At 49.3% G+C, this 24,027-nt stretch overlaps 1 protein-coding gene across 4 annotated transcripts; it reads left to right on the plus strand.

Moving 5' to 3' along the window:
- Window positions 1–533: 533 nt before the first annotated feature.
- Trim3 (tripartite motif containing 3) lies at window positions 534–23,198 on the plus strand. 4 transcript variants are annotated; one of them, XM_028775572.1, is made up of 12 exons: window positions 534–734; window positions 8,215–8,380; window positions 13,857–14,088; window positions 14,244–14,413; window positions 14,626–14,806; window positions 15,363–16,095; window positions 16,288–16,391; window positions 20,553–20,720; window positions 20,903–21,071; window positions 21,301–21,371; window positions 22,378–22,518; window positions 22,637–23,198. In XM_028775572.1, the coding sequence occupies exons 2-12, from the start codon at window positions 8,250–8,252 to the stop codon at window positions 22,787–22,789; spliced, it is 2,253 nt and encodes a 750-aa protein (XP_028631405.1). In that variant the 5' UTR covers window positions 534–734; window positions 8,215–8,249; the 3' UTR covers window positions 22,790–23,198. The 4 variants fall into 4 exon arrangements, with proteins under 4 accessions (XP_028631405.1, XP_028631407.1, XP_028631409.1 ...); XM_028775574.1 differs by having other exon boundaries at window positions 14,262–14,413; XM_028775576.1 differs by having other exon boundaries at window positions 540–708; window positions 14,262–14,413.
- The last annotated feature ends 829 nt before the right edge of the window (window positions 23,199–24,027 follow it).

Below are 24,027 nucleotides of genomic sequence, written 5' to 3' on the forward strand. Positions count from 1 at the left end.
TGTAAGGAAGGAGTTGCGCTGTATAGTCTAAACCAAATTTCCTCACGAGGCGGCTCCTGAGGCACCTAAAACCGAAATGAAGTCTCCCAGTTAGCCTGCAAACCCCTTCTCCTAGAGTTCTGGGCCGAGGTACAGGTGGTCCCCCTCCCTCCTGCTCAGTGGAAACCAAACTAGCAGATTTCACAGAAGCCTCCGGGAAAGCCAAGGAAGGAGCGACCAGAAGCAGCTGGAACGGGCTCTCGGAGTACTGAAGCTGGTTCTAGCTGCTTTTACTTGAAGGCACCAAGTGCCACTATCACTTAGGCCTCGTGAACCGGAGGCAGCAGGCGAGGATCCCGGATCTAGGATCCGGGATCTGTTTGTCAGCTCCCAACCGCACCGCAGAGGGAGCGCCAGGAGCCGCAGGGGCGGAGGGGCTAGCGGGCGTGGCCTGGAGAGGGTGGGGGTGTGGCTGGGGCGGGCCTTCGGCTACGGAGTCGCCCCCTCCCCCGACTGGTCCGCAGCCCCGCCCCGGCCCCTCCCTCCGGCCTGTGCGACGGGTCCGGCGGCAGCGGCGGCGGCGCCGGCGCGGGGACAGAAGGAGGCGCGGGACGTGGGGCGGCGCCGCGGGCAGGGCCGGGCGGACGGGCGCTGGCAGCGGGGGCAGCGCTGCGGGCCGCTCCGAGTGGCTGCAGTCCGGGCCTTGCCCTCCCATCCTGCTCCCACGCCGTGAGTGCGCCGCGCGGGCCCCAAGGGTGCGTCTAGTCCTCTTGTGTTTCGGGGTGCGGGTCCTGGTGCTAGCGGCGGTGTATGGGTCCGAGCGTCTTTGGGTGGGGGCGCAGATGCTTTTCAAAAGCTGTTCCTATCTCTGTCCACGTGAGGCGTGTCCGTGTCTGTGAGAGCAGCGGGGGATTCTTTGGGCTGTGGCTGCTCACGTGAGGTCCATGTTTGCGGGCGGTGTGGTGGGGGGAGGCGCGGGTGGATGGGTGATGGTTCATTTTAGGAGCGCGGGTTTTGGGAACCTGTGTGTTGGCGGAGGGTACCGAAAGCTGCGGCCGATGGTGGTGGGGGTGGGTGGGTGGGGTTGCGGATTGGCACTCTGGAATTTTGTGGCCCCGGTCGTCCGAAGGGTTCCTTTCTCCCGGGTGCAGACGCCTCCACCCCTGCTCCCTTCTCCGTCCTCCTTAGGCACCAATAAGCCCACCAGCCAGGATGGAGGACATCCTTCCTCCGATGCGGGCACTGCTTGCTGGACAGGAAGCTTCCTGCAGAGGCTGTTTCTTGTAGGAAAAGACCCCTCTAGTTCTCCCTCAGCCTGCGCCCTGACTGGAGGACTCCTGTCCCCTCCCTGGTTCCCACCTCCTTCCTCCTGGACTTGGTTTCAGAACCTGGGCCACAAACCTGCAGGGACAGATGGTTTTGCAGGTTGGAAGGGCAGGCTGCACCCCAGGGAGGTCATTCTGACTGAAGAAGAAGAAAAAAAAAAAAAAAAAAGGCAGGCCCTGTGCACGTTCCTGGTGTGGCAGTCCAATGTGGACCACAAAAACCCAGGACTTACTCCAGAGGGAAGATCTGAGATTTCAGGGCGGGTGCAGTGGTTTTCCAGGTCTCTAGCCACACTGTGCAGCACATCAGTGCCTATCTCTTAAGCAGGGGTCTGGTTTGCTGCAGAACTGGAATGTGAGCTGCAGGCCTGACAGGTGCCCTGCCTCCCTCGGCTTGGATGCCACCAGTGAGAGAGCACTACTTATGCTGTGGGAAGCTACCTTGTGTTATAGAGGTCTCTCTCCTTGGAATTGTCCCTTTGTCTTGTTTCTGCTTTTGATTTTGCTTCTCTTTGCTGAGAGGGACCTGCAGAGTTTAAACATAACTCTTCTGTCACTATTGAGTGACAGAATCTATTGAGTACTGTCTATATGGTAGTTATCAACTCAGCTGCTTAGGGGACAGTGGCATTTCTGCTAATAGAACTTGAGAAAAAAGAACCATAGGTGGGATAGTACCCCCTATGTTCAGGAGACATGTGATTGCTATAGAGAAGAGTCCTGAGAGTGAGTGCCACGGGTGACAAGCTCAGGAAACATTTATTTTGGAGAGCAAGAGGAGGGACAGCCTGTGAGCACTCTCTGACATGCTTAACCATGTAATGGAAATTAGCAGTCAAATCATCAAGGTAGTTGCGTTGGGATCTAGTCATGGCACATTGCAGTCTGAAGGAGCCTTGGTTTTTTAAAACAAGACGACCCTCTACCTCCCATTGTACAAATATGGGTATGGGGTAAAAAGTTGCTTAGATATTATCTTGTTTGGTAGAGTTACTGGATCCTAAATTTCATGGCTTAAAAAAATACATTTTAAATTAAAATAGAATTACATCACTTTGCTCCTCCCTTCCCTCCCTCCAGCCTCTCCCAGTTATGCTCCTACTAACCCTTCCCATGCTCATCTTTAAGTTGATAGCCTCTTTTTCTTTGATTATTATTGTTATTATGTATGCATAAATATATGCACAGGTATATAGGGTCATGGGGACCCCAGCCCTAATGGGTACATCTCTTGCCTTTTTAAACTTGAGCATATTTTTGCATCAAGGTTACATCAACCTTGTATGTGGAGGTGAGAGAAAAGTTAGAGTTGAGATTACCTGGGTTTTGGCTGATGGGGGTGGGGATGGCTGCATCTTTTATGGAGAGGAGAGGCACAGCAGGAGGAGAAGGTCAGGAGGAAGGGAGTTCAGCTTGGGACTATTCCTGTTCATCATCCAGGCGAAGATGTCCAGAAGGGCAATTAGATGTACAGGTCTTGAATTCAAGGGAGTCTTTCAGCACAAGGTATTGAGGCTTGTTAGACTGGGATGGGAATTAGGACTGTGGCAAATAATGAGACTACCCAGACAGAGTATGTAAACAGAGAAGAGACCCCGAAGCAAAGCCCCATGAACTAAATGTGTAAGAAACAGGCGGCGGAGGGGGGGGGGGGCACCGATGAGGTACTTAGATCGGAAACCATGGAACTCAGATGCTTCCCTTTGGGGTCTTTTACACTACGAGTCTGTTTGTAAATGTTTCATATTTCTGTTCTTTTATGCAGTTTTCCCAAGGTACCTATCAAACTCATGTTTTCCTAAGATCCAGTTCAAACATCTCTTCCTTTTTTTCATTCTCTACCATGTTAGAAACGTCCTGCCCTAGTATTTTGGACATGTCAGTCTCATGGTCCTTATCAGTTTCCCACAGGTAAAAAAGTAGGGAGCCACTTGATCCAACTTTGTGTGTCTGGTTCCTAGATGAAGGGCTTGCTGTAGAATGTGTCCAGGGACATTTCTTGTACCTACACTGTCAGGCATTAGTGGAGGAGAGTAGTAATGTGAATTTCATCATTTCCCTTCCCTGAAAAGGGAAGGGTTGCTCAGGTCCTAGGGCTTTCCCCATCCATTGTTGTTTCCTTTCTTTTGGAGAAAGCCCAAAGGCTACAATCTACAGACATTTGTTATTTTTCTGAGCCTCAAATGATCAAACCTACCTGGAGGCTAGTGAGTAGGCATGGGTCTTTTTAGCAGGTGAGCCTAGCTGACTCCCTACACCCATACACACCTCAACAATGCCTGTGGTCACTTCCAGATCACAGCTGTGTAAATCCTCCCTGGTGGGAATGTTGTGTGACTGGAGGAGAACACGGAGGGGGAAGTTGGATGCTTGAGAATCTGGAGAAACTGAAAAGCTTTGAAACATATTTTCTCCCTGTATGTCCAGCATCTCGTTCATTCAGTGCTAATTGTCTTCATTTGTTTAAAATCAACTTAACTCTCGGAGTCTGACTTCTCCAGCTCGCAGACACTACACTCCTTGAGTCCAGAGCAGCTTCCCTGTGGCCTTTAAATCACGGGGTCTCTTTTATTTCACAGTGACAATCACTGCCTCTGTGGTGAGGCTCTCTTCTCCCTTGGACTCCAGATAACTTGCTTCCTCTCTGCCATTCCTGTCTCCGATACCTTCTCAATCTTCTCTGCAGACTTTTCATTCTGAGCCTTTATCTTAAATGTTGGTGTTCCTGGGGGCTGAGTTGCAGGCTCTCCTTTCTCACTCCACCCTGGTGTTATCCTCTTCACTGTGGCTTCAGAGATATTCCTCTACCAAAGAAGTCTAAATCTATGTCTTCTCTTTCCTACACTTGGGTTGCCGTTCTAACGAACAGCTGGATCATTCCACTTCAGCTGTGTCCCATGAGTACTGTGGAGTCATTTTGCTACATGCTGGACTTATATCTTGTCATCTAAAAATTTCCAGTTTCTAAACTGGAAAACTAGTAACCATTTCTTATTCCTTCTTCTACCCTGTCTCTTCATAGAAACCAACCAGTTACCAGGATCTATTGGTTTCTATGTATGAAAACTATTTTGGCCTCCCCTAGCAACCACCCTCCTCAGGCCAGTTTCTTAAACTTCCACTCTTGACCTCTGTATTTTCCACACAGCAATCAAAAATCTACTTTTGTCATTCTGGGCTTAACCCCCACCCACCAACCACCACCAAACTTTTCCTTTGCACTTTGGATAAAGCCTTAATCCCCTAGCAGGGAAGGGGGTAAAGTCTAAAGTCCTTAATAAGGGCAACAAAGCACTGTGTGGTGTAGCGCCTGCTTAGCTCTGCATCTCATTTGTTAGCCCTCTCCTGCCACAGCAAGTGATGCAGCTTCCAGAGGCAGAAGGTAGCATGTACTCTGTAACTTACTCATCCTCAATCTCCAATCCTCCGAGCCCATCCCTGCCCCACGTCCAGGTCAGGGACTTTTCTTTGCACTCCTAGAACAATCTGTTTCCTTGTGCTTGTCACCACACTGCATTGCAGAAGTCTGTTTATTCGATTGTGGAATCCATGAATGCTCAGCTGTGTTCATTTATCTTTGTATCCCAGCAGAGGTGTCCGCTGAATGCTGGATGAGGACTGAAGTGCCTTTAGAACTGAGCCATCAAAGAGATGGGTGGGATACGGGATGAAGCTGCCCAAGGAAGGAGGTTGCATCCTAGTTCTGTATCCAGAATCCTCCAACTGTCTGGTGATAAACAGCCCAGTTGAGTCCTGGCCTGTTGGAGGCGTGATCTCTAGAATAGAGAGGTGACCTAGGAGCTGGAAGAGTTTAGGGAATCAGTCTGTCGAATCCTAGATTCAGGCTGGGGCATAGCCACAGCAGATGTGATGCCCCGTGTATCAGAGTGGGAAGCTGAAGCAGGAAGGGGAAGGGAGGGAGGAGCTGTTGGTCCTTGGACAGAGCCCAGTTCCTACTTCTGTGTGACAGGCTGGGAGATCCCCTGGGTTTAAAGAGGGGTGGAGCCTAACATCCAGCTGCCCCAGCCTGAGCCTGGCTCAGCTGCTCCTGGTACTCTACCTCCCAGTCTTGCCATTTACAGACTGAAGCTTCAGCCTGCCTCCAGCCTCCCTGCCCTGCTAGCCCCCAAGCTGCCCTCCCTCCCTCTAATGATGCCCTGGTATTAAGTCCCCCAAAATGTCAGTGCCCACATCAGGAGGGAAGTTTCTCAAGTGAGTCCTTCCTTACCTTCCCACAGCCACCAGCACATACACACTGCACAAATGCACTTTAGCTTTCTTCCCATACTTCTCAAACCAGAAGAGGCCTTTGGGCTGTTATTCATTCATTGTCTTAAAGAAGCTCGTGGAGCATGAGGTGGGGCACAGCAGTGGTGATCTGCCTAGTCACTGCCTGTTTTTTAGCCTCTTCATGGATAACTGTCTGCCACGGATTGTCTACACCTCCTTTGTTAACTTCACCTGCTCATCACTGAGCTGAACCACTCCACCATAGTCAAACATAGTGAACACTTCTAGTCTATAACCTATTTCACCCCACCCACTATCACTCTCCACTTTCTGTCCCAAGACAGCCTCTCATCCATTCTTCTGCTTTAAGGGCCATGAATATGCTAGTGATTCCAAATCAATAACAAACCCTGACTTCTCTCGAGTGCCTGCATTGTTTCTCGCTTAACAGCTCCACCTGGACATCATGTCCGTACTTCAAACTTACCTCGTCTGAAACAGCATTCCCTCAGACAGCTCCTGCCCCACACCTTAGGCTCTTCCTGTCTATCCGTGGCCCTCTAATTGCTCAGTTGAGAAACTGGGGGGTTGTTATCAATGTCCCCCTTTCCCCTCTGACATCCAGTCTATGGCACTGTCCTGATTTAACCTCACAGACATTACTTGCATTAGTTTACCTTTCTGTCTCTGGCTCTGTAACACTGTCACCTGAAGAATTGGGGTAGTTTCCTGGTGACCTCACTCACTCTGTTCCACCTTCTGTTCCTCCATAATTGTTACACCAGAAGAGCGTTCTGGTTTGTTTTCCTTCCTTTGTAAGTTGCCTCATCCCTTTGCTTATCTTAGGATAAAGTAATGTTCTTAGTCCTTTGTAATCTCTGTGTCCTCTCACTTAGTGCTTGCTGGCATCCACTTTGCTTTAAGCACATGGTCCCTGTAAGTATGAGCCTTCTCCCAAGAATGTTCATGTCCTTTTGTTTCAGCCCTGCCAAGTCTCCCCACCTTTCCCACCAGCACCCCTACTTACATTCTCTGCTTGCAGAGCCCTTTGTCATCACTCAGTAAAGAATTTTATTTCTCATCACATCGTTTTTTCCTTCATAGTACTCCTTGCCACCTATGGGCAATTGTGTATCTACTTGTTACTTATAATACTTTCTTCTCATTGTTGTTTTTGAGAACTGGTCTCTATATAGCTCTGGCTATCCTGGAACTCATGGCCTTAACCTCACAGAGACCTACCTGCCTCTGCCTGCCACATGCTGGGATTAAAGGTGTGCACCACCATACCCAGCTGCCCACTGTCCCTTCCTCACCTTTGCTCAGACATTTCCAGTGTCTGTGCACAGCAGGCACTTACTAAATACATATTTTGAATTAGTTATCCAATTTAGTAAAGATAGATCACCCTTTGTGACACACCCCTTGCTAAGTCTTAGAAATGGAGAAGTAAAATATTATGTCTGCTTTCAGGACCATGGCATAGGAAGGGAACAGAGAAGTGACACAACTCTATGATAGGGTAAGGTCTAGGATGGAGAGAATACAAGGTACGGGCGGCACCTAACGCTGACTTTGGAAAGTCCGGCCTCCCTAAAGGAAGTGATGTTTACATGAAAGCTAGGCAAGGGAATATCGAAGGCAGAGGGGATCAGAATGTCTAACTACAGAAACAAAGAGAACATGGAGTTTTCTAGGAAGTGAAACCACGATGACAGATCAGATGTTATGAGGCCAGAGGTTGAGCGAGAAGTGTTGCTACTCAGCCTCTAGGGCCAGTTTAAGGATTTTCTCCTCTGGACAGTGGAGAGCCACTGAAGAAGAGGTCAAATGGTAGGGTCAAATCTGTGTTCAGAAAACTCGCTCTGGTTAGAAGGGGCAGAGCATGGGAAGGCACAGGCTTAAGAGCAGAGCATCAGTTACTGCATCCTAGTAGAGAACTTGGGCAGCCTGGGATGGGGCAACAGTTTGGGATTTGGGAGAAAGGAGTGCTTGGGAGTCATCCTTAACTTTAATACTGATGGGGTGGCGAAGAGTGCACCCCCAGGCAGTTGTGCTAAGTGGTGTGGGGATGGGCTACCTGAAAGACTCTTAGAGGCTGGATGGAGGCACTGAGCAGAATAAGAGTTGGGGTGTCAGTGCAAATTTATCCCTGTACTGTGTGTGCACTTGACGTGTACCTGTCTCAGGCTCTTAAAATGAGCGTGTGAGATGGGAGTTAGTATTTGCATTATTAAGAATTAGAAACTGAAGCCGGGCAGTGGTGGCGCACGCCTTTAATCCCAGCACTTGGGAGGCAGAGACAGGTGGATTTCTGAGTTCGAGGCCAGCCTGGTCTACAGAGTGAGTTCCAGAACAGCCAGAACTACACAGAGGAGAAACCCTGTCTCGAAAGACCAAAAAAAAAAAAAAAAGAATTAGAAACTGAGGCTTGTAGATAAGAATGATCCAGAGTCACCAAACTGTCAAAAGAGGGCCTTTAAAATCCAGTGTAACCCCAAATCTGTGCTCTAAAACAGTGCCATCCATGCTCAGGAATCACTCAGCCCACGCACTTCAGCCACCACCTTGTCCTGTCCCTGCAGGGAGGAAAGGGGCACATTTCTCTGCAGGAATCTGGTGGGGAGAGGGGGAGAGGGACTGCTGGCTTCCCTGCTGCTCACTGTTTCTCTGTACACAGGCTGGTGTGAGTGGCAGGAACCATCTGTGGTCACCATGGCAAAGAGGGAAGACAGCCCTGGCCCGGAGGTGCAGCCAATGGACAAGCAGTTTCTGGTATGCAGTATCTGCCTGGATCGATACCGGTGCCCCAAAGTTCTGCCTTGTCTACATACCTTCTGTGAAAGGTGAGGAGAGCTACTGGAGGGGGATAAGGACCTTGCAGCCCCTTCCTTCCCCCCCCCCACCCCAAGGAAAACCTATGTTATAAACAAGGGAAGTGTGCATACATGAGAGAGAGGACAAATGAACGCCATCCTGCAGGAGACAAGGATTTGGTTGCAGTAAGCTATGAGAGGATCAGGAGCTTCGGACACTGGGTCAGAGAGTTGCCTAGAATCAGGCTTTGTCGGCTCCTTCCCACATCTCAATGCGGCCAGAGAAGAAATCAGCACTGAGACTCCCAAGCCACACTGGGGCCAGCGTAGTTTGTAACTGATGGAGGGATGGATATTTGAAGTTAGGTTTGTTCTTCCCTACCTGTTCTGAGGCACTAAGTGAAAGGCAGTGCTGCACAGCCTCTAGGCTCCTACACATCCTGCCTTGTTCTCCTACTATTCCTTTATTGAGTAACTGCTATGTATCAGGCCCTATCCAAGTGATTGAGTATGCACTAAGGAGGAAAAAAATGGATTTATTGAGACAAGATCCCACTGTATAGCCATGTGTATCCTGGAATTCACTATGTACGTCAGCAGGCTGGCCTTGAATGCACAGAGATCTGTTCCTCTTTGCCTCCCAAGTGCTGGGATTGAAGGCATGTGCTTCACCATCTTATCCAGCCCTACAGACATGATCTTTATGATTTGAGGGTTTGTAGTAAAGTGAGGGAGGTAGCAATCAGATATTTATAGAGCTGCATTTAGACCCGTGAGTTACACTCACAGTAAATTCTGTAGGTGCAGTATTCAACTGTGTGAGCTTAGTAATCTATTAAAGTTTGTTGAATCCTGTGCATCCCAGGAGTTAGGTAAAGGGAGTTTAAGAGCAGGCTAGGCAGAATGGAAAACTCAGCTAGGCCATGTGGCCTGGGGAATGTGTTGGATAAGGGGCCTATGAGAAACCCCGTGAAGCTGGAGCATAGTGAATGATTAGCCATGGTCTGGGAGGTGGGCTCCGTAAGCCCATTAGGAAAGTCATCTTACCTGAGAACCACTCAAGGCCCCTGCATTGTTTTCTGCATGCTCACGTGTTTTGGCAGCATTTTTTCTCTGACCTCCAATCTCATGGCTATGTCTTAGATGTCATTGTCCCCAGGTTTCCTTACCAGAGTCTCTCCAAACTTTCCATCTATCTCCTGCTTCCCTGACAGCCATGCCCTTTGAGATTCCACCTTTACTATCTTCTTCCTGTTTCCAGTGGGCAAAGTCTTGGTCTCCTTGCTCATTCAGATTGTTCCATCAGCCCATGGACCTCACTTTGTCTGACTCTGGAAAGTAGTACTTCCATGATTGTGAACTCCAGCCCTTCCTCTACTAGCTCCTTCCACCCTGCTACTTCTGTGACACCTTTGACTCGCTCTAAAGCCTAGACTCCTCGGCTGCTCCCATTCTTCCCACGTGCCGCCTCCCCCTGGCTTCCCTATGTCACAGAGTCTCAGTGCTGTGTCACAGCTGTAACTGGATGCCTCTGCGCTTGTATGCCTAGACCACTGAGCACTCTTGGGGGAAATACTTAGTGACTGCTTACAGTTGGCCATGGATTTTCTACGTGGTTTACATGTGTTATTTTACTTAAGATGCATTATTTTTTTTTCTTGGCTATGTATGGTGTATGAGTGGGTGCATTTTCTAGGTGTGTGAGTTCACATATGTCATGTAAAAACCAGAGGAAGATATCAGGTGTCTTCCTTTATTACTGTCTGCCTTATTGCCTTAAAATGAGGTGTTTTGTTGAAGCTCCTTGTTTGGTTAGGTTGGTTGGCCAGTGGGTTCCTGGGATCTGCTGTCTCCATCACCTCCAATGCTAGGGTTATAGGCATGTGCAGCTATGCCTGGCTTATAGTTTGGCTACTGGAGATTCAAATTCAAGCCTTCATGTTTGCATAGCAAGTCCTCTTACCAGCTGAGACATCTTCCCAGCTCCAAAAGATACATCATTCCTACTTAGCGAGGAGAAAACCAAGGTTGAGTCATTCAGTTACAAAGGAATATAGCCAAGGCTACCCAACATATAACAGGGATATGAGAGAAGAGAAGGGTGCTAGCAATAGAAAAATCTTTGCCTTAGGAAATAAATCTGGATGTGGTGGAATGAACCTTTAGTTCTTGTCAGTTTGGAGGCCAGAGGGGCTATGTAGTGAGACTCAAAGAGAAAAAATGCAAATAATAACAAGGAAAAGAAGTAAATAATAATAAACAAGTACAAGCAAACAAGAGACCAGAAGAGAAGGCCCTGGAGGCTGGTGAGTGAGGCAGGAGCTAGAAAGTGGTGGAATCGAGAGTCTCTGTGTAGCCCAGGCTGGTGCTAAACAGGTGGTCCTCTTGCCTCAGCTCCCCAAGTGCTGTGATTACAGGTGTGTGCCATCATGTCAGGCTGAACTGAACTTTTTAAAAAGCTCACTAGTTGTATTGAGAGTGAATTTTAAAGGCGCAAGAGAAGAAACAAGACCAGTTAGAAATTGTGGCAGTCCAGGGATGTTGACCAGTAGGAGTTATCCACCAACTTCAAGGTGATGGAAGGAGTAGAGCTAGGACAGTGGGCTGAGCATCATTAGGGACAGGTTTCAGAGTCGAGAGGTGGTGGTTGATGAGATGTGGGAGGTAGTGGGAGGATGTGAGTGGATGGATGAGGTGAAGGACAAGCTTGGTGGTGAGGCAGTAAGGATGAAGAGGCCATGATGGAGATAGGTCATCTGTTGACGTCAGAACCTCTGAGAACAGTGCAGAACGGGAGGGAGCGAGAGGGGGGTAGAAGAGTTGAGTCAGGAAAAGTACTTCAGTAAGTGAAGAAACAACTCCTAGGTCAGCGGAGACAGCAGCAACGGTAGGGGGTGGGCATAGGCAGAAGAGAGCAGCTTCAAAGGAGCTGCAGACACATAGAATGTTCCAGTTGGGAAGAAGGAGGAGTCAACCCCACCTTCTGGCCCTAAGGAATGTGGAGCATGAAACAAAAACCACTCTACTGGGAGGGACATCAGGGAGAAGTAGGTCACAGAAAAACCAGTTATTATTTGTAAAGCACTCAAGATCATACCCGACATGTAATGTTTGTTACATTTTAATTAAGAACAGAAGGCATAGGCAAGAGAAGAGTCTGGGATACAGGACAGTTTGCACCGTGGGTATCTTTCCTCTGGAGATTCACCATCTCCAAGCACGGCCGCCTTCAGTCTACTGTCTGCTTCTAGTAATCATGCTTCCCTCCCTCGGTGACTAATCCCAGCCACCATCGTCCCTTACTCCTCCAGTCTTCACTCTGTGGTTGAGCCCACCTGAGACGTTTGCCACCCTTATTCTGACACTGTCCCTGTGCGCCACTAAAGCCACCCTTCCTGTGTTCCTTCCCCCTACCAAAGGATGGGGTTCATGCCTCCCCTTTAGGCCAACCAAGCCTCCCACCATCCCCAAGACATTGTCTTTCTGGTTTCCTAGTCTTGTGCTTCGCTTCCTCTCTACTGCTAACTTTAGCTTAAAGAGAAGCTCAGATCCCCATTATAGTGAGCTGAAGATGTGGCTTGGTAGTAGATAGGATGGACTGCAAAATTAAATGAAGTACTCTTATTAGCAGAGAAGAACTGTCCTCTTGTCTCCTTGCAGCACCGTCCAGTCCTTCAATCCCTTCCCACTCAACTGCCCAGCCCCCCTCCACCCTTCAACTTGAATCATTCAGATTTCTCCCCGGCAGCAGCCGTTGCTGTCACCTTCCCAGAGAAAAGGCTCCTCATGGTTGCCAAATGCAGTGTACACTTTCCACTCTTGAGCCACTTCCCACTCTGTGAGTCATTCCCTCCTCCGGACGGACCCATGTCTGACTGGACACAGTCACTCCTCCAGCCTCTCCACCCGTGCCCTCTGCTCTTCGTGTTGATCTTTGCTGAATTCTTTGTCCCTCTCTTACCAGTGTCTACATCTTCTCTGCCATCCTCCTCTGTCTGGGCTGATGTTGATGCCCCCCATCTCTGTCTCTTAACCTCCCTTCTCAACAGTGCTGTTCTGTATGTTTCATTTTGATGTGTGTCACCATCACTGAGATGCCTAAGCTAGGAGGCCGGGAGCCGGTTAAGAGTGGTCTCTCTCCTCCCCATATCTACTTGTCATTGACTGCATCGCCTCTGCCCTTCTTTCCTCTTACTCCCTATATCTGGTCTTCCACCACCAACCCCAGCTGGGTCTCATTGCATCGCCCTGGCTGATGGTGTCATCGAGGCCGTTCTCTTACTCCATCTCCAGAGTGCTGGGATGATAGGTGTGTGCTGCCACACCTGGTCCTGTTTCTTCAATGTAAATGTGTTCCCACTCATAACGCGAATCCAGGTCTATCTCACGTCCTGCCTGGAATATCCTGAGTGTGTCAGTTAAACACATACTTGCTCTGCATTTCAAACTAGGCTCCAACGCTCACTAGCGTTTTTACTCTGACCACTCGCCGTTCTGTGCCCTGTCCCATGAAGTACAAAGCATAGCATCTAACACACATGTCCTTGGTAAATGATGACTCTGTGGTGGTGCCACCGCCTTATCTGCTGTCATGTTTCCCTCAGATTCGCCCTCCTGTGACTGTTGGCTGCTGCTGTGACCCGCGGCTGGGCTCCTCTTCTCTTGGCATCCATTGCTGCCCCGTCCTGCTAAAATGCTTTCTGTACCCTTCTTCCCTCCCTCCACCTTTCCCTGCTTGGCCCAACAGTTATTGCTCCACACAGGTTTCCTTGACCTCTGAAGTGTGGCCTTGTCTCCACCCACCTGAGCCATGTGCACTTCCTAGATCCTCTGCTCTCTGTGCACTGTGCTTTTGTGGGCAGGCTTTACATTTAATCCCCCTTACATGTAAGCAGGCTGTTTACATTTAATCCCGTGTGACAGAATTCTGTACTGTCGCCATCTTATAAGGGAAGACTCCTTGGTTCGTGAAAGTAACTTGTCAGGGGTCATGAGTGGATCAGGTTCCTGGCCTGGAGATTGGGCTGAGGCACACTAGCTCTAGAACCAATGTCTTTAATCTTTAGACTCTAATTCTGTGTCTTTGTTTATCTCTCTGAAGACTAGAACTATTTTAAAAGCTGGCACTGTGTTTTATTTTTTTATTTCCAGAGCTTGGCACAAATTTGGCAAGAATAAGCAGTTGGTAAATGTTTAATGAGCTAAAGGGGCCAGGACTAGCGGGATGAGGGCTCATTACATATTTTCTTGAGGAGGTTTGGTAAACACCTGTGAAAGGTGAGCCTTTGTTTGTTCAAGCAGAGGAATGTAGACGCGTCTGTTCTCAGGGATGCATTTCTGCTCAGTCCTCAGAGGCCTTTTAGCACCTGCTGGTGGATGAGGCCTGTGTACACCACACAAAGATGCTTCAAAATGAAATCTTAATTGCATGTCTGTGTAAAGGGGTTAGGCATCTCTGAGGGGCACTTTGCCACTCCCCTTTTGACTCTCCCTTTTCCTTGGCCAGATGCCTCCAGAACTACATCCCACCTCAGAGCCTGACACTGTCCTGTCCAGTGTGCCGGCAGACATCCATCCTCCCAGAACAGGGTGTCTCAGCCCTACAAAACAACTTCTTCATCAGCAGCCTCATGGAGGCCATGCAGCAGGCACCTGATGGGGCCCACGACCCTGAAGACCCCCACCCCCTCAGCGCAGTGGCTGGCCGCCCTCTCTCCTGCCCCAACCATGAAGGCAAGGTGGGCCCAAGCGAGGCCCAGTGAGGCCAGGACTTGGGGTGGGAGGAGAAGGAGAGGTGATGAGGGTAGGGTGGTGGTGGGTGACGGGCTCTGCAGGGTTGAAGAGGGCCCAAGGGGAGGGGACAAAGAAGTGCAGTGTGGCTGTTGCCTCACAGGAGCCCTTGTACCACCAGACGATGGAGTTTTACTGTGAGGCCTGTGAGACTGCCATGTGTGGTGAGTGCCGCGCAGGGGAGCACCGTGAACATGGCACAGTGCTGTTGCGGGACGTGGTGGAGCAGCACAAGGCAGCTCTGCAGCGCCAGCTTGAAGCTGTGCGTGGCCGGTAGGCATCTTCTGGGGACTGGTGCCCCAGCAGGGGCAGGCCAGGGGCCTGGGGAGGGGAAAGAAAGGGTCTGGGAAAGGCAGAAATGGAAGACAGAAATGAAGTCAAGTAGAGGATCTCCCAGAGGACGATAGCGAGGCCCTCTTTGAAGAGGCCTGATTTGGCCAGGACACCCTCCAGCCATCCTGGTATGAGATGTTTCACCTCCTCAGATTGCCACAGCTGTCTGCAGCTATCGCCTTGGTTGGGGGCATCAGCCAGCAGCTGCAAGAGCGCAAGGCAGAGGCCCTGGCCCAGATAAGTGCAGCCTTTGAGGACCTGGAGCAAGCTCTGCAGCAGCGCAAGCAGGCTCTGGTCAGCGACTTGGAAAGCATTTGTGGGGCCAAGCAGAAGGTGCGTCGGGTCACCTTTGCTAACCATGATCTGTGATGAGATGGTCTTACTGCCTCCATTGTCCTCATAAGGTTTCCTTTTTCTCCAGTCTTCCTTTTGCCTCTGGACATAGTCTGTCATTGCTGTGGTCATCTGTCTCCCTGTCCACATGCGTTGACATGGTCTGTCATTGCAGTGGTCATCTGCCTCCCTGTCCACATGTGTTGACATGGTCTGTCATTGCAGTGGTCATCTGCCTCCCTGTCCACATGTGTTGACATGGTCTATCATTGCTGTGGTCATCTGTCTCCCTGTCCACATGCATTGACATGGTCTGTCATTGCTGTGGTCATCTGCCTCCCTGTCCACATGCGTTGACATGGTCTGTTGTTGCAGTGGTCATCTGCCTCCCTGTCCACATGCGTTGACATGGTCTGTCATTGCTGTGGTTATCTGTCTCCCTGTCCACATGGATCTCTGTCTTTCTTTCCTCCCATGCTACTACAAGCTCATCAGTAATCCAGCGCCTTTCTTTTTTCCAGTCTGCACACTCACTGTTCCTCTACTTCTTCAACAGGTGCTACAGACACAGTTAGACACACTGCGCCAGGGTCAGGAACACATTGGCAGTAGCTGCAGCTTTGCAGAGCAGGCACTGAGACTGGGCTCTGCCCCTGAGGTTTTGCTAGTAAGAAAGCACATGCGAGAGAGGCTGGCTGCTCTGGCAGCTCAGGCCTTCCCAGAAAGGCCACATGAGAATGCACAGCTGGAACTGGTCCTTGAAGTAGATGGGCTGCGGAGATCGGTGCTCAATCTGGGTGCACTGCTCACCACCAGTGCTACAGCACACGAGACAGTGGCCACGGGTGAGGGCCTGCGCCAGGCACTGGTTGGCCAGCCTGCTTCACTCACTGTCACCACCAAAGACAAAGATGGGCGACTGGTACGCACAGGCAGTGCAGAGTTGTGTGCAGAGATCACTGGCCCTGATGGCGTGCGCCTTACAGTACCGGTGGTGGACCACAAAAATGGCACATATGAGCTGGTGTACACTGCACGCACAGAAGGTGACCTGCTCCTCTCAGTGCTGCTCTATGGACAGCCGGTTCGTGGCAGCCCTTTCCGAGTGCGTGCCCTGCGACCCGGAGACCTGCCACCTTCACCAGATGATGTGAAGCGCCGGGTCAAGTCTCCCGGTGGTCCTGGCAGTCATGTGCGCCAGAAGGCAGTACGTAGGCCGAGCTCCATGTACAGCACTGGTGGCAAACGGAAGGACAATCCAATTGAGGATGAACTCGTCTTTCGTGTTGGTAAGAGGGCCAAGCACAGAGCCAGATGAAGGCTAAGGGCAGAGTTAAATGAAGGGTGAAGGGAGGGGCTGGTGAGGGCCCAGGGAAGGGTGGTGGGGGCTGGCTCAGGCAGGAGGCTTGGGGAGGAGGGGAGTGAGGCTCAAACTGATCTCAGCATTCATTCATGTTTCCCGTCTCTTCTCTTACCCACAGGCAGTCGTGGAAGGGAGAAGGGTGAATTCACCAATTTACAAGGTGTGTCCGCTGCTAGCAGTGGCCGCATAGTGGTAGCAGACAGCAACAACCAGTGTATTCAGGTAAGCCTGTTTACCTAGCTCCTTCAGTACCAGAAAGGACTCACTCTCTGTGGCCTTCCAGGTTCCCTCCTGGAAGATGAAACCCATAGTCAATACTGTCTTTAAAGAGCAGTGGATCAAAGCATCTCTTGCCCACTCAAGCCAAAATAGTGCCCTGGACCTTCAATCCGGGCCAGGGTTCCTGTGCTTGTGGCCGCTCCCTTCCGGCCATGCTATGACTGTGTAAGCTCCTAGACCTGCGGCTCCTTTCTTTCTCTGCTCTTTAGCTTTCTGCTTGCTGGTCTGCTTTGTCTTAGTGTTCAGCTTGCAGATCTGCCCTTCTCAGCTATCTTCCAGCATACCAGCCTGGCTCCAGAGTACATGTTATCTGCCTGGAGAATGCGGCCATCTGGTTGGCTAGAGTGCCTTTCATCAGCAAGAGGGTAGCACACAACCTCAAGTGGCTTGTGCCTGTCTTTCTTTTCCTTATGCCTCTCGCAGCTTATTTAGGCATCAGTTATACTCAGTGTTTATGGTCTCTATGTACTGCAGGCTCCTCACTACAACCAGGAAGCATAGCTTCTCCAGAAAGCATAGCTTCTCTTCTCTACATCCCTTGCAGAAAGCACTGATCCTAGCACAGTGGGCACGAGTGTGGCAGACAGTGTAGTGATTGAGTGCCTAGGCCCTGAAACCAGATACCTCAGCTCGAATCTTGGCTCTCCCTGTACTAGCAAGTCATGTGACCTCTTGGCACTATAGTTAACTAATGTGTAAAATTAGGAGACTCATTTCTCAGGATTGTTGAGAGTATTAAATGTACTGTACCTAACACCTAGCTGTTGTTAACTACATCATTGTCTGGGTACGGACTGTAAGCAAAGGCAAGAAGGTGAGAAAGTGCTGGAGCGGGAAGCTCCCATCTCATCCCGGCTCCAAGAGGCTTGCTGCTCGGAACTTGAGGTGGCTGAGGTCACATTGTAAATTGTTTTGGAAATGATTGTAGAATTTTGATTTTACCCTGTAAGATTTGCTACCGTGCACCTCAGTTCTCAGAAATGTATTATTGGGCAGCTAAACCTTAACCCTGAAGATCCTTATTTTAAAACAGCTTTGAATTTCTTGACCCTGCCTGAGTAGCCTTGTCATGAATCCAGCTCTGCCTTTCTTGTCATTCTCTGTAACTTCCTGACTCCACTCCACCTAGCAGAAACTCTTGCAGCCAGATTATTAGGCCTGTTGGCTCACTGTTTTTCTTAGGGTAGAGGAACAGAGAAACCCAGGAAGGGATTTGAGGCCAGCCTAGATGATGAAGGGAAACTTGAAATCTCTGGAGTGATGCTGGGATTCTACTCAGGATCACCTTTAAACCTCCTGCCCCGTTTTCCCCTTAAGCTAGAGGTACTTTCTAGTACAAAGGTTGAGATCTGTGGACATCTGTCACGTTGTGCAAACATTTGGGCACTTAGCACACATGCAGAAACACTGGTGCTGCCTGACCGTCTAGTGAAGGGCTATGAGAGTCCTGGCATAGTCCTCTCTTCCAGTCACCAGCTATTCTGTAACAGTCCTTGCTCAAGTCTCCATTCCCAAGTCCACCCTGACATCAGAGCTGCTGGAAGCTTCTTGGATTCCAAAGCTGAGCATTTACTCTGGGCTACTCGGGACTGATAAGATATGACCCCGCCCCTATTGCTTATGAAGCTGTGGATTCTTGTGAGTTTGTTCAATCAGGCAGGGTGGAACCCTGCTGACAGAGCGCGCGCACACACACACAGACACACACACGCAACAGCAAGAAAATACTTTATGATTTTTAATGAATAACTTAATTTGTAAATATTTGGCATTGAATCATTGCCTTAGTCCAAAAATGTTGATGAGCTTTTTCTGGGAACATTCTTTATGCTGTGTGCTGATCACATTCCCCTCTGACCTCCCCCAGTCCTTCGCTGTGGTAGTTTTCACACTTTTCCTTCTCTGGGTTGGTTTGTTGGTTTTGTCTGTTGTCTCTTTTTGTTTTCATTTCCATTGAAGTCCTTGAAGTCAGAGATCTACTTATGTTGCCAGGTCTAGGAGAGAGATGTAGAGGCCAAATGAAGAGTCCAGCAAATTCTAGTGCTGTGAAAGAAACAGTGTGGCAGCTTTTACTGAGTACCAAATGTCATGGTAAAGAGAAATGGGTTGGAGAATGGGGGGACTTGGTGGGCTGCATGCGCAGGGCTCCCATTAAGAAGCAGGCCCCTTTTAAGTTGAAGAGTTCGCTTCTATCCCTATTGAATTTTGAGGCTGCTGTGTTGCTTCCAAATGGATCTGTCCATCGAGTTCAGGCCTGAGATTGAATTGGGCATTCTTTTGTTGGTTGAATGCTTGGTGGATGCCAGAAACTACACACAACTGAAAATGCAGTGGCAGACAAAACAGACGCAGCACCAGCTCCAAACAGGGCTTACAGCCTTAGAAGAGAGAGGTCACAGATACAGCTACAAAGTGACAGTTGTTACAAAGAAAGCTATAAAGTGCATACTGTAGGGCCCTAACTTTACATGTATGTATCAATTTGAACAAAGTGGAAACTCTGAAGAAGTGACCTGGAAATTTAGAATTCTAATAGGAGTTGCCCAGTTCTAGTAGGAGGTGTGAGAAAGGATGGGAAGACTGAGGCTTCCCAGACCCCACTGTGGGTCTGAATATCACATCTGAGAGAATGTCTGAAGCTGCCAGCAGGGGGAGGTCATGGACCACCTCACTGCTGACCTACCTGTTCCTTTTAGTTCCATCTGGTCTTTACCCTCTGGTACTTCATTTCTCCTGCTGACAGTTCTGACTTTGCAAAGGATTAGTGCAGATCCAAAGTGGTATACAGGCTGACCAGGTGAAGGCTTGCTACAAGGTCCATGTCAGGAGACGTGATATGCTGTGTTATAACAGGTCTGGAAGATCTATTCCTGGGAGGCCCAGCCCATGAAGGAGAGAGTAGGGTTGAACTGAACATCAAGTCCAAGGCTCAGAAACTTGAGCTTTCTGTGGTAGCTTCTTGGCTCTAATCCATCTATCTTGTGTCCTCAGAGGCTATAACAAAGTAGAGTGTATGCAAATTCTGCAGTGAGTAATGGGGCTGTTAGATTAGAAGCTGTGATCTAAGAGGAAAAGATTCACAGAGACAGTTTAGGATAAAGAGATCTTAGCATCTTGTGAGGCTAAGATGAAGAAGTAGGAGAAGGGGAGATTGAAGGATTCATTCTAGAGGACTAGAGAGTTGGCTCAGTGGTTAAGTTCACTGACTGCTGTTCCAGAGAACCAGGGTTCAATTCCCAGCAACCATATGGCAGCTCACAGTTGTTTATTACTCCAGTTTCAGGAGATCTAGTTCCCTCTTCTGGCCTCCATGGATACCTGCATTGGTGGTTTATAGAGATACAGGAAGGCAAAAACACCCATACACATAAAAAACTTAAAAAAGGATTATTCTGTCCAGAAGAAAGGCTGCCTTGTCAGCCTATAACCCGAATAGAACAATTCTTGTCAACTCTCCCTACCTGCCCCTTTCCAGTTGGTTGTGAAATTCTGTTGGGTCTTTCTCCTGTATTTCTTGTGAATCCATCTGCTTCCCTCTAGATCCTCTGCTTCCTTGGTCCAAACCTTCATCGTTTGTCATCTAGATTCCTGCTTCAGCTTCTAACTGGTTAGCTAGCTTCCAGTCCTGACTCCTTCCTGTTAGACTACTTCTGTAAAAGTAGATCTGATCTTGTTGCTTCTCTGGCCATAAGTTGTCTGTGGCTCTTAATTATAGCCAGGGCAAATGTAATTCCTATTGATTACTCCAGCCACACCAGTGAGGTCCTCAAACAGGGCTCATGCTAGTTAGCCTCTGTACCTTTCACAGATTGTTCTAGATGGTTCATCAATTGATATCTTTATTGGCTGTTGGCTCACATATTCCTTCTCTCGGTACCTTTCCCCACCATACCCTTGGTCCCTTTTGTGTTTTCACACTCCCCTTCACACCTGTACTGCACGTCCTTAAGGTAGCTCTCATAAGATTCCTCTACCCCTGTCATGGTGTCAGCACATACTTGTTGAGTGGCTGAATAAAGGGGATCTTGCTAGGACCCAGCGCCCTTTCCTTTGTACCCACAGTGTTCCCTCCTCCCTGCGCCCTCCCTTGCTCCTCTACTCCAGGTCTTCTCCAACGAGGGCCAGTTCAAGTTCCGATTTGGGGTCCGTGGGCGCTCACCTGGGCAACTACAGCGTCCTACGGGTGTGGCAGTAGACACCAATGGAGACATTATTGTGGCAGACTATGACAACCGTTGGGTCAGCATCTTCTCTCCTGAGGGCAAGTTCAAGGTGAGAAGCTTGCCATTACTGTACTCTAAACTCCTGGTGACCTGCTCAGATGGCTGTATTACTAGGTCAGGCCCTGAAGTGGTCTAGCACCAGCTCAAGATTCTGCTTTGATACCAGGCTAAGACCTTACTCCCTACTATACCAGTCAGGATAAAGTCCTTTATGGTATGACTTTCCTATAGACCAAGATTGGAGCTGGCCGCCTCATGGGACCCAAGGGAGTGGCTGTGGACCGGAATGGACATATCATTGTGGTGGATAACAAATCATGCTGTGTCTTCACCTTCCAGCCCAATGGCAAGCTTGTTGGGCGTTTTGGAGGCCGTGGGGCCACTGACCGCCACTTTGCAGGTATAAGAAAACAACCCCAAGATCCAGATGTTCCAGTTCCATAGACTTTCCCAGGGTCCTCCTGTTATAAAGACACCTTCTATATCTTGACCCTAATTCCCCTTTCCTACTACCTAGTTCCATCCTCCCAGAGACAGGGTCTCTCACCCCTCCCAGAGATCCTACTCCTCACCTGATGGAGTGCCTCAACTTAATGCTTTAACCCCCCACCCCTACTTTCTGTTCTCAGGGCCCCACTTTGTGGCTGTGAACAACAAGAATGAGATTGTAGTAACGGATTTCCATAACCATTCAGTGAAGGTCAGTGCCCTCCCCCTCCATGACCACTGTCCCACACCTCTCCTCTTCAAAAAACTCCTTTCTCCTTTCCTTCTTCTTTCAAGCCTTCTTGAAATCCTTCATTGAACCAATAAACATTTATGGTATGGCTACTCTGTCCCAGGCACTATGCTGGAAGCTGAGGATTCGGTGTAAGCAAAACAAACACACTCCTTGTCATCTTGGTTTTAGTAGGTCAGAGTAGAGGAGACAACCAGGAAATTAGAATCTGAAGTGATAGGCTCTGGGATACGTACAGGGAACTGTGGGAGGGTTGAGCAAAAGGCTTTGATATAAGGGAAGACCTAAAGCACCAGTAGAATTAACTGAAAGATAGAGAAGGAGGGAGTGTGAGGCAAAGGACACAGAATAGGTTAGTTGTGATGATACACACCAGCAATCCCAGTACTTGGAGGTGGAGGCAAACAGATCAGCAGTTCAAGGTCTACCTGGTGTATGTGCTACCCTATATTTTAGGGGGTGGGGGAGGAGATGCTAAATGGAAATTGACATCACTTATGGTGCTCTGGAAACATTTATGGTGCTCTGGGTACTTCAGAATAGGTCCGCTGCTGCAAGGTAAGGTTGAGCCCTGTGTGCCCTGTGAAGGGCTGGCTCCCTTTGTAAGAGCTGTGGGGAGTGCTTTAGGAATTTCAGGCAGTGCTAGAGAAAGCAGTCTAGATGAGAAATGAGAGCACCCAGACCTTGAGACAGGTACAGCGGTATGTATATGAAAGACAGACTTGAGACAGACCCAAGCTGAGGAGGAATGGAGAATGGTCTGTCCCTGAAGGGTGGCAGTGTCAAAATAGAGAAATGGGAAGTACCACTCCACCAGGGAAGCATCATCTGGGCAGTGGGATACACAGTGTGATCCCTGGGAAGAATTTCTGGGATAAGCTGCAGATCTGAGAATTCGCCCCACTCTCCAAAGCCTTGCCCTCTGCCTGAGATCAGGTCCCTAGTCCCTAGCCCCTTCCCCCACCAGGTGTACAGTGCTGATGGAGAATTCCTCTTCAAATTTGGCTCGCACGGTGAGGGCAATGGACAGTTCAATGCCCCCACGGGAGTAGCTGTGGATTCCAATGGGAACATCATCGTGGCCGACTGGGGCAACAGCCGCATACAGGTGAGCTAGGCCCAGGGATGGCTTGAGAGTGAGGCTCTCTCTGTGCCTCTGTCTTTCCCCACACAGACTCTTCTCTTCCTGACTTTACTTCTGCTTTCATTCTCCACGTCTTCCCCAGGTATTCGACAGCTCTGGTTCCTTCCTGTCCTATATCAACACATCTGCAGAGCCACTGTATGGCCCACAGGGCTTGGCATTGACCTCGGATGGCCACGTGGTAGTAGCTGATGCTGGCAACCACTGCTTTAAGGCCTATCGATACCTCCAGTAGCTGCACAAGGGCCCTGCTTGACTCATGGAGGGACGGACATAGGGGTGATTGGACAAGAGGGTCTGGCTAAGAGGTGGGCCAGACCCAGCAGCACTGAATGTGGGCTGTGGGCGTGGGTGTGCCCAGTGCCCTTCCCTTCCTCCCCAACCCCACGGTTGCACTTTATTTATTCGGTTCTTGCTTTGGTGACTGGGTGGGCCTAGACTGGTCCCAAGGATGTGTGCAGAGCTTCACCCTAATCCTTAACACACCCTCCCCCCTTACACCTTCAGTCTGCTCTCTGATCCCCAGCCTGGGCCAGAACAGCCTCTTACTTCAGAAGTCCCTCTGGTTGTCTCCCTACCACCCTATACACACTGACAGAGACAGCAATACCCCACCCCATATTAAATAAACGTGTTCGCCAAGGTGTTTTTGCTAGGTTCTTGTGGAGTGGGTCTCTGAAGGGTTGGAATATTGGTATCTACTATGGACTAAAAAGTAGAAAGTAGTCAAGAAGACAGGCAAATGACACAGTATCAGCAGCAAGTGGTAACATTTTTAAAGAATATTTTTAATATTTTTGTCTTTTTTTAAATATTTATTTTAACTTTATCAATATGGGTATTATGTTTGCATATCTGTCTGTGCACTACATGCATGCAGTGCCTGTGAAGAGTGTTAGAGCCCCTGAATGGCGTTAGAGACAGTTGTCAGCCATCATGTGGGTGCTGGGAACCAGGTCCAGATCCTCTCCAAGAACAAAGGGGGCTCTTAACTGCTGAGCCATCTCTCCAGCCCCTAAAGAAGATTTTTACTTATTCTTTGACAATATCACATGTGTATATAATGTATTTCGATCATATCCTCCTCCTACTCCCCTGCAGCCTCTCAACATGCCCTCCTATCCTCATGTTCTCTTCTTTTATAACCCACAGAGTCCAGTTCCAGGTTTGCTTAAAAACAATAACAACAAAAATAAACAGAAAAAAAAAACACTTCAGGCTGTGAGAACAAAACTGAGTGAATCTCTGGGACCCCAGCCACTTGCCAATTCCTCATTCCCAGGCCTTGTCTCTCTTGTATGCACTATAGAAATAGACAGGACCCTTCACTCTCCCTTCATGGGGCTACAAACTAGGAAAAGATGACTCTTATTCAGGACATAGCCACGGCTACAAGGAGAACCGTTTTAGATATGAAAGCATTCCCTGAGGCTTGTCCAAGTGGAGGTTGGATGTAAGAGATTTCATGGTCAC

Source organism: Grammomys surdaster, unplaced genomic scaffold (assembly GCF_004785775.1).
Source record: "Grammomys surdaster isolate TR1022 unplaced genomic scaffold, NIH_TR_1.0 256, whole genome shotgun sequence".
Lineage (NCBI taxonomy): Eukaryota > Metazoa > Chordata > Mammalia > Rodentia > Muridae > Grammomys > Grammomys surdaster.

Excerpts from the sequence above, each read along its gene's own strand:
- Trim3 (XM_028775572.1), top strand. The coding sequence starts at position 8,250 with ATGGCAAAGAGGGAAGACAGCCCTGGCCCGGAGGTGCAGCCAATGGAC. Across the intron at positions 14,414-14,625 it reads CTTGAAGCTGTGCGTGGCCG|ATTGCCACAGCTGTCTGCAG; the intron begins GTAGGCATCTTC and ends TCACCTCCTCAG. Across the intron at positions 22,519-22,636 it reads GGGGCAACAGCCGCATACAG|GTATTCGACAGCTCTGGTTC; the intron begins GTGAGCTAGGCC and ends CGTCTTCCCCAG.